Consider the following 16389-nt stretch of genomic DNA (forward strand, 5'->3'; position numbering starts at 1 on the left):
TCTGGGAACAGTCACCCACCTGCTCCCACCCTGTGCCTGTCTCTTCTAAAGAGCAGATGTCACCATCCGAACCAGTTCCTTCTCATTCTGATTCTTTTTCCTGAGGGGGTGGTGGGGTGGGGTTAAAGGTGAAACTTGCTGAAAGACAATGAGCTAATAACCACAAGTAAGCCAGAGAAAGACGGATGCAGAATTAAGTTTTGAGAATAACCCACTTAGAAGCAATCACTGCCTCATTTGGGAAAGCAGTTTTAAAGGCTCTCTATTTACCATGCTGTGAGTCTGGTTTAACCTAGAAAGGCCTCTCTCTGAACATACAGTTTCTGCCTCTGGGAAGTTGTCTTTGCCCAGTGTCAAACACATGACAGTCCTTGAAAAGTTTCTTTCTTCAAAGATGTTCATTTTCTGTGTCCTCTGCTCAGTGACCCAAATCCTGAAGTGGTTTCTGAAGCTAGAGTTGAACAAGAGTTTTCTAGGAACCTCACTTGCTTACATCCTCGATATTTATACTACTTTGCAAAAGCCTCAGAAATATCCAGCCTTCTGGATTTTTACAAATAATAACTAAAAGGAGTTTTAATATTAATTATTGAAAACCTTTTTCTTTGTTCCTTCTTTTCAGTTTTGATTATACATCTTCCATTAAAGGATATTTCATTTACTTTCAAAAGCAATTGGAAACTAGACAAAAAAGCAATCATCTCATCACTCTACTGCAGATTTTTAAAGCATTTTGATATTTCCTTTCAGGTTTTATCCTTGAGCTAGATATATGTATAGTTGCAATCGTAATATGTGACAATTTTACCTCCTTCCCACTTAACACTATACCATAGTCATTTTACATGTTGCCACCATCAATAAATGTTACTGGCTACATAAATATCCCACTGAGTGGGTTATCATAATTTATTTAATCATTCCTGTTCCTCTATTTTTGGACATTTAAATTCCTCCTAATTTTTAAAAAGTTCGTTTATTTATTTTGAGATTGAGAGAGAGAGAGAGCACACGCAGGCATGCACGTGCGAGCAGGGGAAGGGCAGAGAGAGATAAAGAGAGAGAGAGAATCCCAAGCAGGCTCTGGGCTGTTGGTGCAGAGCCCATGCAGGGCAAGTCCCACTAACCGTGAGATCTTGACCTGAGCTGAAATCAAGAGTTGGACGTTCAACCAACTGAGCCACCCATGTGTCCCTAAATTCCTAATTTTTTGACAATTCATCCATTTATTATTGCTGGTCTTTGTTTCTAATTTTTTTTGTGTGTGATGAAACATATATAACATAAAATTTACCATTTTAGCTATTTTTAATTGGATAGTTACATGGCATTCATATTGTACTCAATACATTCATATTGTTGTGCAACTATCACCGTCCATCTCCAGAACTTTTTTATTTTTCCAAACTAAAATTTTGTACTCATTAAACAATAACTCTCCATTCTCCCCTCCCCCCTGGCCCCTGGAAACCACAATTCTACTTTCTGTGTCTATGGATTTGACTACTCTAGGACTCTCAGATAATATAGTATCATACAATATTTGTTCTTCTATGACTGGCTTGTTTCACTTAGCATGATGTCTTCAAGGTTTACCCATGTTGTAGCTGGTGTCAAAATTTCCTTCTTTGTAAGACTGAATAATATTCCATTGCAGGTTTACACCACATTTTGTTTATCCATTCATCTGTTGATGGACATTGGGGTTGCTTCCACCTTTTGGCTATTGTAAATAAAGCTGTTATGAATATGGCTGTGTAAGTATCTGTGGAAGTCCCTGTTTCACTGCTTTTGGGTAGATAGCCTGAAGTGAAATTTCTGGATCACATGATAATTCTATTTTATTTTATTTTTTTTAGAAATCATTATACCATTTTCCACAGCAGCTGTACCATTTTATATTCCCATCAGCAGTGCACAAGAGTTCCAATTTCTCCACACCCTGTGATACTATCACTATCTGTTTTTTTTTTTAAATAATAATAGCCATCTTAATGGGTGTGAAGTGTAGCTCATTGTGGTTTTGATTTGCATTTCCCTAATAACTAGTGATGTTGAGCATCTTTTCATGTGCTTATTGGCCACTTTATCTCTTTGGAGAAATGTCTATTCAAGTCTTTTGCCCGTTTTTAAATTGGTTTTGTTGTTGTTGTTGTCTTCTGATGCACAAAATTTATACATTTTTGTCTACCTTTTCCTTTGTTGCCTGTGCCTCTGGTGAGATACCCAAGAAATCATTGCCAAATCCAGCATTGTGAAGCATTTGTCCCGTGTTTCCACTTAAGAGTTTTATAGTTTTACTTCTTACATTTAAGTCTTTGATCCAATTTGAGTTAATTTTTGTATATGGTGTTAGGTAATGGCCCGACTTCATTCTTTTGCATGTGGAGAGCCAATTTTCCCAGTGTCATTTGTTGTAAATCTGCCCTTTCCCCATTGAATGGTCTTGGAACCCTTGTCAAAAATCATTTTACTATATATGTGTAGGTTTATTTCTGGGCTCTTTATTCAATTCCAGTGGCCTATATGTCTGTTTCCATGCCAGTACTATACTGTTTGGAATTTTGTAGCTTTGCTGTAAGTTATGTAAACAGGAAGTGTGAGAACTCCAAGTTTTTCCTTTTACACGATTGTTTTGGCTCTATGGAATCTCCTAATTTTTTGACAGATGATTTGTTACCACTTTTTAAATTTTAGTAAAAGAAAAACAAAAAATAAAATGTAGGATTTAAAAATCTCCTTATTAGAATTGGCGAAAGAAACCAACTTTGATGTGAAGACTGATTTTGACAGGTAGAAGGGAGATCAAATTTAAAATTCACTGGTTGACTTATTTTCTTCTGGCATCTAGTATTCTGCTCAAGGAATGCAAATTATTTTATTTTATTTTTTAAACGGAAAGTTTAACCTTTTTAACAGAAGGTTAAATTTCTACTCCTTAGTGGGGAGAAAACCCCACCCATAAGTGAAACAAAAAATGCAGGACAGGTGACCTAAAGCTAATCTGCTACTTCTCTCTGCTATAATAGGTTTAACTAAATTGTTCTCAGAAAATGTTGTTATATTTTGGTAGCCAGTGCATCAACGCCTCTAGCTAGCAGAAACCCCAGCAGTCATCATTCACTAACCAAATGGCATCTGTCCTAGGACTGTGCAGAAGTGACTGGTGCTCCAGTCTGAATAACAAGCACGGATTAGGTCTGGGCATTGTAACCCAAAGCGAGTTAGCTTTTGAAGCAAAATAGACTTGAATTGTTGTATTTACTTTCCAGAGCATTCAGATCAATGATAATTTTATGACTGAAAAGCTGAAATAAATACATTAATCAGGCCTCATAAAATTCTATGTTTGCTTCTACAAATTTCTTCTCAAGTAAGATTTATTTGATGCCAAAGGAGCTGAGCGTTGGGTCTCTCTGACTACTCTTAGGAATCTTCATTGTTGCAGTGCCAAAGAGTTGGTGAGTTTCAGTGGGGGGTTGCCATTGCCATTTGCCATTTGCTCCCGTGTTCCATGGTTCAAGCTTCTTGGAAGGACTCAATATTCCTGAGCTCCTGGCTCTCAACTCCCACTGTTGCAACAATGGATTTGGGTCCATCATTTTACCTGTTAATCAACTACTTCACAATGGTCACAGTAGCCACAGTAGCCAATGGTCACAGTAGCCACTGCTTGGGGCACCTGTGTGGCTCAGTCAGTTAAGCATCCAACTTTGGCTCAGGTCATGATCTCATCGCTTGTGGCTGCGTTGGGCTCTGCCCTGACAGCTCAGAGCCTGGAGCCTGCTTTGTTCGGATTCTGTGTCTCCCTCTCTCTCTGCCCCTCTCCTGCTTGCATGCTCTCTCTCTTTCTCTTAAAAATAAACATAAAAAAATTATTTAAAAATTCACTACTCAAAATTAAACTTCAGGTTTCCCAGAGGCAGTACTTTTGGATGTGTTGTAATTGACGTCTAGTTTTTGAATTAATTTGGCAAGATTTTCCATCTTATGGAAATTAGCCAAATAGGTCTTTTAAGAGTATAAATATTTTTTCTTCAATTGTGTGTCTTTATCAGCTCTCTCGTTACCTTCTTCACTCTGTGTTATTTCTACTATTTACTATTATTATTTATTTTACATTATATTTTTGTATGGAAAACAATCCCTAGGAAGTGAGGCCGTGTCACTTTTTCTTTGGGTTCCACATTTCTGTGCAGTTGCTTGGATGCTCCGGAGAAACCGTTGGCAACATGTTTGCTGCTGGCCGGAGTTAAGAGTTCCTTTTCTCAGGAAGGAAATGTGCAAGTGACAGGAATGACACAAATAGGGACTGGGAAACAATCTTCCTGCTTTCATCTGCAGTAAAGCCTAAACTAGCTCTGGGACAATGAGTTAATCTTTAGTTCATGGTTTCAGAGAAGGCTTTCACCATTTTATTAGCAGTCCCCATCTGTTCGGGATGGCAAGTCTTACTGCTTGCTTGAATGGCTTTATTTTGCTAAGTGGCAAATTTATGAAGGTCATTCCTTGGGTCAAGATATGGCACTGACACTTTGGAAAGGGGGAATTGAGCATTCCCTCTGAATGCTTGAACTTTTTTGGTAGCATAGAGCAATCCACGAAAGCTTATACAGTATATAAGTGTAAGATTTTGTTCTATCTACAACTACATTTTTCCATCCCATCTCTAGTAGACCAATCTCCTCCCTCCACTCAGCTCAGGTAACACAACCAGCAGCAAGAACTAGGGTGAATTTCCTTATTTTATCCAATTTGACCTCGATACCCTTTCTCTACCTCTGTTCACCTCTCCCATCTTGCATATGGCTCTTTAAAATTCTTTCTTTCTTTCTTTCCTTCTTTCCTTCTTTCTTTCTTTCTTTCTTTCTTTCTTTCTTTCTTTCTTTCTTTCTTTCTTTCTTTCTTTCTTATTTTTAATAAATACTTTCACTCATAGCATTTTCGTTCGTCCTGGAGTCTGGAGAGATACCACTAATGAATTTTTAGTCTAAGTCAACACTAACATTCTCTCTCCTATTTTAAGAAATTTGTTCTTAAATATATCCCTTCCCATCACAGTTTAAAACAGTTTCTCCCAAGTATAAAGTAACCTCTTTTTTTTAAATGTAAAGTACAAGTACTTTCAAGATGCAAGCTTGAAAAATGTATTCTTCACAGGTCCTTTTGGTCAGTGGAGGGGAATTTCTATATGCACCATCATTCCTGAAGCAAGATGACTAACTAATGCCTGGAATTGACTCATTTGTGAGTTACAGGTGAAGTGCTTTGGCCACGAGATTCAGCTAATAAAATAATGAATTCTCTTTTTCTCCCCCTAGGGTAGAATTTTATCTTCTATATTATCACTATATTCAGTGACACTTAGAGGCATTTATTTTTTATTTTATTTTTTTCATTTTTTCATTTTATTTATTTATTTATTTATTTCAATATATGAAGTTTATTGTCAAATTGGTTTCCATACAACACCCCGTGCTCATCTCAAAAGGTGCCCTCCTCAATACCCATCACCTCCCCTCCCCTCCCTCCCACCCCCCCATCAACCCTCAGTTTGTTCTCAGTTACTTAGAGGCATTTAAATTAAGGAAGAGCTTTTTAAATTTCTCACATGCCACCATTCTCTCACATGGTTAGAGGCAAATATTTCCCCTTTCTTTTGGTACCACTCTTCTGTATGAGTGTTATTAATTACCCACATTGGCAACTAATCATTTCAAAGACAGGTTCTTGAGGCTTTGAGTTTTTCATCAAGAAAAGGATCATTCAGCCCTATCAAATGAATAAGACATGTACCTGTTTTTAGAAAGACTTGAGATTTTAACAGCAAAACTGTGAACTTTCCATTCCAGAAATGTAAATGTCACCAATAGCCTCATCAATAAACGTTGGGTGGAATATGCAAAGAAAGCATGCTCTTAGTGTGTAGAATACTACATCCTTGTACAGAGAAGTTAGTGAGGAAACACAAGTCATTTGGAGACAGAAGCATGGTGGTGCAGACCCATCCACAGGGGAGGACACTATTTATGCTCGCCCGCGGTGGAAGTGATGCATACAATGTGGTGTTTCCTAGGCTGTGAGGCTCAGGGAGACTCACTAGATTGCCATCTTCAAAGTATGTGTTTAGTGCCCTCTGGAGGTAAGGAATGTCACTCATGTCTGGGTTCAGGCAAAGGGCATCAAAGGTCTGTGACTGCCCTTCATGGACGTTGCCAAAGCAGGTACGGGGTGTTCAGAAGTATGTCCCGTAGCTTTGGTGAGCTCCAGCTGTGTGTGTGGCGCCTGGTGATTCCATGGGCACCCTGGGCACTCTGTTCTGTATTGTCCCTCTGTGACTTCTGCTCCTACGTGGTAGGAAGCAGAGGATCACAGAATTTGCCAAATGAATTCCCCCTTAATGATAGGCTTATAATCAAAAATGATTGTGATTAAAATTTTAGGGTTGGACCCTTAATGGCAGTCAAAGGTTTCAAGTGTTTTGGTGTGCCCGATCTTTCCAAATGTCTTGACTGTAATGGACTTAACAGAACTTGTTGCCAGTAGTTTTACTGGGATTGTGCTGATTATTGGGTTAAATTTGTTGCTTTTTCTTTCTCTTTTATTTTTATTAAAAAATTTTTTAATGTTTATTTTTGAAAGAGAGAAAGAAAGAGAGAGAGAGAGGGACTGAGCATGAACAGGAGAGGGGCAGAGAGAGAGAAAGAGAGAGGGAGACACAGAATCTGAAGCAAGCTCCAGGCTCTGAGCTGTCAGCACAGAGACTGATGCTGGGCTCGAACTCACGAACCGTGAGACCATGACCTAAGCCAAAGCTGGACACTTAACTAACTAAGCCATCCAGGCACCCTGGTTTTTCTTTCTAGTAAAGTCTGTAGCCCGTTAAATCATATCTGATTATTTAAACAAATTTTTGTGGGCTTGGATAGGTCTGTCTTCCACCCTCCCTCCCTCTCTTTCTCTTTCTTCCCCATCCCCCACCCCAATCTAAATCAAAGGGTTACTTGTTTGTTTTAAGACAATGGCAAATAGCTTATGTAAGCAATTCGACAAGCAGCTAATATCCCTAGTGTAAATGTGTACTCTTAATGATATGACTGTATAATTTTTTAATAAACATAATGGGAACATGATAGGCAATACATGGTAAATAACAACCAAGATAATTGTCACCATAATGATAATGATTCTAACAAGATCCAACAGCACACTTGGATTCAAAATCAAACCTGTGTATAGTTACAATTGGGATGTGTTGGCTGCTGTAAAAACAGTACACTTTATCGTTATCCCTCAGCACTCTTGCTCCATGATTTTGTTGGTACGTTCACTTACCGGGCACACATGGAAATTAAAGCCTAGATTTTTGGGGGGATATTTTTGAATAACTATAACTTTTTTTTCTTCCAAAGAATCTTAGAATTGAAAGGTGACCAAGAAGAAACCTGTCACTTCGTTTCGCACACATATGAATTTACTGTAAAATACTGGAGCAAGTGTGTATTTAAGATCATTGTGGAATTACTTCAAATTCTGAGCATTACATAAATAAAAATAATTCTCTGATATTTCTTTGGGCCTACCAAAAGAAAAATGACATTGTCAGTTTCCCGAGAAAAGCACAGATCTCATTAATGGCACACTTCAGTGTTGTCACAAATTCCCTGTGAGGATCACAGATGGTGAGGATACTCTAAGGTCCTATTCAGGTCAAGAAGGCCCAGAAAGGATGTTAACAAAACATATAGTTCATGTGGCACCTGAGTGGCTCAGTCAGTTGAGTGTCTGACTTTACCTCAGGTCATGATCTTCTGGTTCATGGTTTCGAGCCCCATGTCGGGCTCTGTGCTGACAGCTTAGAGCCTAGAGCCCGCTTCAGATTCTGTGTCTCCCTCTCTCTGTCCCTCCCCTGCTCACATTTTGTCAACAACAACAACAACAACAACAACAAAAACATGTAGTTTGAACAAGACACCCAGGGGTTCCGGTTTACCGTGCTTATTGTGGGGATATCGCCCAAGTAGTCTCAAAAGCATGAGTTAGTAATATCCCTTGGAAGCTCAAAAGCAATTTTCCCCCGTCAGTAGCTTTCTGACATTTCATTAGTTCACCACATCCTGAAAATAGAAATGTGGCTCCCAGTGTTTTTTTTTTCAAACCAAAGAATAGTATTAAGAAACAATATTCCTCAAATACGGTCACAGCTGCATACATATGTCTCAAGCCACTTTCCTAGGTCCAGAGACAATCATGCCTGTGTATAGACTAATTCTATACCACATTCTCTAGTATTATGGAAAGTCAATCCCTTGGAGAACTTCTTCAGTGTACTTACTAAGTGATACCAGGTTTCCAGGCATTCTGTCTATATGATAACAACAATAATAGCTAATATTTATTGAGGACTGTGCTAACGTGCTTGGCAATTTCCTATGATGTGATGACTGCTTCTGACCCGATTGTACACACAGGTGAAGGAAACTGAGCCACAGGCTTGCCCACAGTTAGACATCTAGTAAGTGAGAAAGTGTGTCCTCACACCCCATTCTCTGTGACACAGAATCTGGGCTCTTTACCTCTCGGCGCCAGCTTGCCTCAGAACCAGAACTATTCAATCTGCTCAAGCAATCAGTGCTTTCAGAGAGGGGCATGAGGAGATTATAAAGACTGTCTTTATACACACTCACTTTCCAGCATCCTTAGCCTTTTGGATTGCTCAAGGAGAGAAAGTTGCCAGAAAAATACACACACAACTCTCCCCTTTGTCAGCAAAAAGCAGGGCCCCTAGAGAACTCTGCCAAAGGGAAGCGGAAGACCATAAGATTATCCTTGCCGGACTATGAGTGATGGGTTAGCCAACAAAGACAGAAAGAAGTACTGTGCTTGGCAAGCGATGTCTATAAAAGGCCAGTCTTTTCTCACAAATCTGAGGAGCAACAGAAATGACAAGAAAGGGGAAAGGCAGGAGGGAGAAAAGCAGAGGGAGGGAAATTGGAGGCTGCGTCAGTAGTCACGGCGTCGGCCCTGCTGGCTGTTTTTAGAAGCAGTGACATACAATCCACTGGCAACAGCAGAGAAACAAATCGGTCGAGACAGAAGACAGAACAGCTTTCCTGCCGTGGGGGACAGCCAGCCACCTGTCTCCTGTTTCTGTGGCCCTATGGGATCAGGGGCAGGGAACGCCGCCCAGGGCAGGGTGGAATGCGAGCAGGCAGCTGCTGCTGCTCAGTGTCCCCGGGCACACCGCTGTGCCCTGCTGGGGCAGGTCACCAGGTTCCTCTGCAGTCCCTCCATTAACTGATTTTCACAGTCCCCTACAGCAGAGGCAGCACTGAGCAGAGGCACCTGGGGGGGGGGGGGGCGGCTTTCACGCCCCTCTGCTACCATTTGACATGGAGAAGTGATGCTTTCTCAATCCTTGATTCCCTTTTCTGTCCAGGTCACTGCCCTTTTGTCTCTCCCACGCAGAAAACCTGGAGTTGCAGCTACAGTCACTATGTGGTTTATCACAAATGGTTCACTGCGTTCTGCTTAAAGATACCAAGAAAGTGTCTGAAATGTCTTAAAAAAGAGATTTCCACTGAGAACAAGTTAAAATCTGGTGGCTACCTACTGAAACGGTTGGTCTACTATTTAGAGAGAAAATCCAGCTGTCCAGCTCACTTCCTGAAGATAGCTGTGGTTTTATTTTGGGTGGCTCTCGGTGGTTCAAGTGGTATTCTGAGTTCCACCATAATAATAAAAGTTCTGGGTTTCTGAAGAGTGTTACATGAAGGGCAATAGCAACAATCGTTTAGTAATGTCAGAGCAGGTGATGGAATCAGGTTTGAGTGCATTCTAAGATGAACCTAAGAGGGTTTTCCAGTAAGAGCCACCACCAAGAAACAGCAATGGCATCTCTGGAAGCAGGGTTATAATCGCCAGCCTCGCTTCACTGTCTAAGCCAACAGGCTGAGGCTCTCTGGACATTAGAGCCCTGTGCACTTTTCTTTCCAAACTCCTTCCTGGTTCAGATTTAACTTCAAGGCACGCAATTTTCTTTATCAAGGAATCTACAGTACCTCTCCTTGATAAGATTGCACTGCTGCTCCCTCATCAGGAACATGTGGAGAGACATGGCCCTGATACAGCACCCAGGAAGTCAGGCCAGCAGACTTCATCACAGGGCAGAGCCCTCAAGGGCTCTTTCTGGACTTTGTTGCCCCAGCTCTGCCGCCTGCCTGATTGACTTCCACAGGCCCTCTCAGAGCGACACCTGGGCAAGCCACAAAGGCAGGGGAGAAAGGTTTATATTCTAGCCACATTATTGCTCTGACTTTGGGGCAGGAAGAAGCAGGTGTGTGGCTCTAAATGTGTTTTGCAGCAGGTGGGCAGCGGAGGAGGGAGCCTCTTAGAGGAGGAAGCTGGAGTTGGGGTTTTCTTACTTTTGGAGAAAACTGTTAAGCTTCCCTGGGGAGAGGTTGTTCTTTATCTTGCTGCCTGGCTCCCTGCCTTCTGGCTGAGCCCCCTGGGTCTCCGGGTCCTGGTGTGTGGCTGGGGCATAAAATTGGAAGGTTGGTGACTGCTGCTCAGGGCTCAGCATTGCCAGTCTTGCTGCGGGTCTTGCCCAGGTCTCATGCCCTAGTTGGCAACCAGTTTATTGCCTTGTTTCTGGTACCCATGAAATGGGCACTGGCCCTGTTTGATGAAGCTTCCCTGCCACTAAGCTTGAGCCCCAAATCTTGTAAGCTGTGCTCTCTTATTTCTTCATTTCTCCCTTGGTTTTCCTACTGGAATCCCATTAGTTTAACAATGGGGCCTTCCCCTTTTCTTCAGGGACTATAGCCTGTTCCCAACCTGCTGGGGTATCTGAGGCTCACAGGGCCATTCATGAGCTCCTGCGAGGCTGTATCCATTTCCTGCTGCCCACATCATGAGCTCCCTGAAGTTGGCTGCCTAACCCCAACAAAGGGCCTGTGGTCAGACCTCACCTCTCCCTCCACCCTAATGTCAGGCCAACATTGTGCACCCCATATCCTCTACCCACTGGTAGTTACCCTGGGGCTTACTGGCCATGCATGTGGACCTCTGCTGACTGCCTACTTCTGGACTCCCTCCTGCGGGGTTGTTCCCATGTCTCCAGCCTGCTCTCACATCTTGTTGCCCTGCTCCAGTGAGGGAGTGGATGGGGTGTCAGATGTCTCCAGGAGGACCAATCCTTTTGCCAATAGGGCCCACACTCATAATCAATCAACTCCACTGTGTGATGACAAAAGCCTGTGTAGCCGTCCCGTCACACGGTTCACTTCAGAAGTTAAGAAAAACCTTGTTTGTCTTCTGGAAAGCATGGTTTCCATTCCCATTTCAAAAATACCTTTTGCCTCTGTATGGCCACTCTGGCCACCTTGTCTAAAACTTCAACCCCCTTTCCTAGGACTTCCATCCCCTAATCCTTATTATTTTTCTTAGCTTTTTTTTTTTTTTTTTTTTTTTTTTTACTAAATACTGGGTATTTGACTTACTTATCTTGCTTACTGTTTATCCCTTCTGGTGGAAAATAAGCCTCATGAGGGCAGTGATTTTTATTTATTTAATTGTGCCTACACTCAGAGCAATTCTTGGCCCAGGGGAGTCACTCAATAAGTATCAGTGAGGTAAATAATGGAGTGTGTGGGGAATGAAGGGATGCTTGCTCCTTGCTCTCCAAGCCACTGGCCACCAAGACTGTGGGCATCTGGCCCACCCGTCTAGCCTGTCCATCCCGGCCCTGGGAGCCTGGCTCCTTGGCTTTCTCCTCTCCCCATGGAGCAGCACTCACCTTTAGCTTGTGCTCATGCTCCTTGTTGACACGTGCGAGCAGCTGGGCTTTCCTTCTGTTGAGGGCGTCGATGAGGGCATCACACTGGGCCACTAGGCAAGCCTCGAACTCCACACTGTTCTCCTGCATGAGAAAGCACATCTCTCAGCCGCAAAGCACCTGGTCTCCTTGGGCTGCAGGAGAAGACAGAGCTCCCCTGACCATTTGTGGGGTACAAATCCCTGCTGAAGGAGATGAAAAGCAACTCTGTCCGCAATGCACATTTCACGTTGTTTCAATACCTGGATACGTTTCATTCTACAGTGATAGTGTTCACTTTAAATTGAAAAGGATAAATATTACTTAATAAATTTATCAAAAGGAAATCATACCCACAGTTTACATTATATTGTGTAAAATAAAGCTTCAGTTTGTGGAGTTGAACATGAATCTTTCTGAGGGCTGGCGGATGTCTGCTTATGTATGGTGGAAGGTGGCATTCAGAGAGGCTGGCTGCCTGAGCAGGTGGGATATTGTAGAGGCATGAGAGCTAAATAATCATTAAATTCAAGAGAAGAGGGAAGAAAGAGGACAGAAGTGGTCTTCAATATTAATCAATAATTCAATGATAATAGAACTTTATAAGAATAATCATGGGAAAAGTACTTGCTGCTTTCATTAAGGAAAGCAAATAGTTAATGTACATAGACAGTCAAGAACAATTGGCTTGACTTCTACCCAGCCCTAAAAGTCAAGCCACGAACGAATAGCTTGTGGGGGAACACTAACCATGTTCTAAATGAATTATAGCTTCTCTGTGATGTTTACATTGAATGTTGGATCTAACTATTTTCTTGATTTAAATCTGTACATGCTATAGCATTTCTTTCAAGCAATTCTCTCCCTAAATCATAAGCATTCATTAATGATAGTCCTTTCAGTAAATCACATATGTAATTTTGATTGTCAAGTGATAATCTGAAAGACAGTTATAATTTATAGCAAATGAAAGATGAATACTCACACATACATGAATAGCATTGAAAAAATAGCACCCAACTGAGTCAACCGTAAGCTCTAGGGGGCTGGCAAGGAAGGAACAGCTTAGCCTATCAAATTTTAATTTATTCTCTAAGTCATAAAGAACTATGTCTCTTAATATAAGGATCTACTGATAGGCATTTGAGAACTTTTTTTTTTTTTTTAATTTTTTTTTTCAACGTTTATTTTTTTTGGGACAGAGAGAGACAGAGCATGAACGGGGGAGGGGCAGAGAGAGAGGGAGACACAGAATCGGAAACAGGCTCCAGGCTCTGAGCCATCGGCCCAGAGCCTGACGCGGGGCTCGAACTCACGGACCACGAGATCGTGACCTGGCTGAAGTCGGACGCTTAACCGACTGCGCCACCCAGGCGCCCCGGCATTTGAGAACTTTTTAAATGCAAGATCTTCTTCATGTAATGTGTTATATTAGTAATTGCTTGACTAGTGCCTTCTACATGCTAAGTTTTGGCTTTCCTGGCAATTGTTTTTGAGTACTCAGAGAAGTCCTCTGGAAAACATCATTTAAGAGGGCTCTATGTCCCACACAGGGTAATATTGGGAGGATGAGGGCAGCCCTCTTGCAGTTTCTGATTTAGAGCAGAAGGAAAGCTTTGCTCTGATGAAGAGGTGGGGTACAGGGCAAAAGCAAAGAAGGGACTGACCAATCACCTCTGTTGTTCTGGAAAACAGAAGAAAGTGTACAACTGTTAGATTGTCAGGGGATCAAAAGTTTTAACATGAACATGCATGGAAAAAAGAGTGAGGAAATCAATATAAGATGCTTTGAAAGCCTGGCTTACCTTTAAAAAGACCATTCTACTTTGACATGGGTTAAATATTAACTAGGAAAGCCAATTTACTGGAGGCCAGAGTGAAGGTTATTTCTGTGAGGCAAACCTCAAAACATAAGAACAGTAAACAGTGTAGAAGTTCACTAGTTAAGCATCTCATGCAGTTTATGGTTTCTCCCTTTAGCAATAGTGGAGAGCTCACGAGCTCTCAAATGCTGGCTGATCTTTGGGTCATTGTGTCCAAACAAAGCAATCTGAAATTATAGTTACCAGGGGGGTCATGGTTGGAAAACACTTAAGTATCTAAGTAGAGAAGAAGCATTACTATGGGCAGGAAGGAAGGAAAGAGTGAAGGAAGGAAGGAAGGAAGGAAGGAAGGAAGGAAGGAAGGATGGAAGGAAGGAAGGAAGGAAGGAAGGAAAGGCAGGAGGGAAGGAAAGGAAGGGAGGGAGGAAGGAAGGAAGGAAAAAAGAGAAAATGTGACCTGTTTGTTATCATCAGATAAGATATAATTATTGCAAGGTGTTTTGGGAACCTGAAGAGTTTTAAAAACTCAACAATAATGACTCTGAATTCACAAAGAGGCCTCTTTCTAAATACGCAGTAGTGGAGAATTAGGACCCTAGTGCCAAAGGTAGCAACTATTTGGAAAACTAGGTTGTGTTGCTGGCTTGTTGGCAAAACACAACCACCTCAAGAAGGGGTGTGTTTGAAGTTGGCCTGTATGTGTGTTTGTATTAGAAGGGACAGAGCAGAAAAGAATAACTGGAATTTCTCCACAACACATTAAGGTAGAAGAAACAAACTCCCTGCTACACAGCTACATCTTAACCCACAGTTTGCTTTCTGTCTCAGGTGCTGCCAATACCTGGATCTGTTGGACCATGTTGCGGAGCTGCACCAGAAACTCCTTGGCTTCTTTGGCCCTGTCTGACAGTCCGTTCAGCGCCTGGGAGAGCTGGCTCTGCAAAGATAAAGAAGGAAGCCAGGGAGCTGTAACCACAGGAAGTAGCAACAAGGTCTTACGGTGTTGTTTTGATCCAAGACCCAAGAGTTCTCAAACCCCTCAGATTCCTCTTCTCAGAGCTTGGGGCAGTTAGCCAACATCTGTATATGAGGATTCTGGTACTAATGGCATCCAGGCACCTTCCACAGGCTCCTGAGAAGTTTTTCCTCTGAAGCAGTGAAAGCTCCTGGTCATTGCAAAGGCCCTCACCAGCTGATACCTGCCTGGAAATTCCACATCTCATGAATTAGTTAATTAATTCAGCAATAATTTACTTAAAATTAAAAGCTAAAGTGAGTCAGAAGATATGATGATTATCAAAATTATTTAGGCCAAAGTGCTATTGGTCTAGTGTTGGGGCAGGAAGAATACAGTCAAGAACAGGATGAAGGAAGGAAGGGTTAGAGCACTGGTATGATGCTCTGGGGCTACTTCAGTGTAATGGCACATACAAAACCCACGACCACATTTTTTTCATCAAGGTCACCCTCCTTCTCCCAAATACAGCCCTGTTGCCCTAACTCCTGTCCATTCCTCAACCAAGGAAGACTCTCATCCTAATTTTCCACACTGTCCTGTCCATCTGGAATGCAGTTCTGCTGGGGGCCATGTGTCCAGGTAAACACTGGCTTTCCCAGCCTCCCTGTCTGCTGGGGTGGCCATGGGACATACTACTAATTGATGAGACTCAAGTGGAAGATGGCTGGGGGTGAGGAGGGGTCTGAGAAAGCTCTTGCTTTTCTGCTAACATGAGTCCAATGTGGCTGGTACAGCCTCTGCCCTTTTGTTCCTGACTTTATGGCAGATGTCTTATGACTCTCACTGAGAAGGCCAACATGGTAAGGGAGGAGGGGGGAAGAAGAAAGAGCCTGGCTCCATTGGCATCATTGAGCAGCTGAACAACAGTTGAGTCTCCTACCACTAGGCTTCTTGTTTGTGGGGAAAATTAACTCCTTGTTAAGTTCCTGTTTGGGATTTTCCATTACTTTCAGCATTGTACTTAATGCAAAATTCCTTCTGCTATATCCTTTCATCTCACCTGTAAATTACAGGGACAAACTCCTTTCCCACAACACCTTCTTTAAAGACTAAAGCCCACTCTCCTTACCAACACAAAGCTTCATCCCTCTCTCCTCTCAGTAAAAGGGCAGAATCTTAAAATTGTATCTCTTGGTCTAATGAATGTTTCTCTTTCTTTTTTCTCTTCAATCCAGTACAGTTAACATACAGTGTTATATTAGTTTCAGGTGTGCAATATAGTGATTCAACAGTTCTATACATTACTCAGTGCTCATCAAGTGTACTCATAAGTGTACTTTTAATCTCTTTCACCTTACCATATGATCCAATAATTCCACTACTGGGTATTTACCCAATGAGTACAAAAATACTAATTTGAAAGATATATGCACCCCTATGTCTACTGCATTATTGAAAATAACCAAGACATGGAAGCACCCCAAGTGTCCATTGATAGATGAATGGATAAAGAGGATATATAGGAGATCTATCTATCTATATCTATATCTATATCTATATCTATATCTATATCTATATCTATATCTATATCTATATCTATCTATATCTATATCTAGATATATAGAAGATATATACACAATGGAATATTACTCAGCCATAAAGAAGAATGAAATCTTGCCATTTGCAAGAATGTGGATAGATCTACAGAGTATAATGCTAAGTGAATGTTCTTTTTATATCTGCCTTATTAAATACAAAGTTAGGCACTGGATCTCTTTAAAAATATGCATGTC

At 41.6% G+C, this 16389-nt stretch overlaps 1 protein-coding gene across 9 annotated transcripts in view; it reads right to left on the reverse strand.

The window, feature by feature from the left end:
- TRIM9 (tripartite motif containing 9) overlaps nt 1-16389 on the reverse strand; it is a 112381-nt gene that overhangs the window by 34979 nt on the left and 61013 nt on the right. For all 9 annotated transcript variants that reach the window (XM_040477124.1, XM_040477118.1, XM_040477125.1 and 6 more), the window contains exons 2-3: nt 14480-14575; nt 11798-11920 (exon numbers count right to left, since the gene is read on the reverse strand). In XM_040477124.1, the coding sequence (XP_040333058.1) occupies nt 11798-11920; nt 14480-14575 (219 nt within the window). The remainder of the gene's footprint in view (nt 1-11797; nt 11921-14479; nt 14576-16389) is intronic.

The sequence above is a fragment of the Herpailurus yagouaroundi genome, unplaced genomic scaffold (assembly GCF_014898765.1).
Source record: "Herpailurus yagouaroundi ecotype Mexico unplaced genomic scaffold, PumYag 141, whole genome shotgun sequence".
Lineage (NCBI taxonomy): Eukaryota > Metazoa > Chordata > Mammalia > Carnivora > Felidae > Herpailurus > Herpailurus yagouaroundi.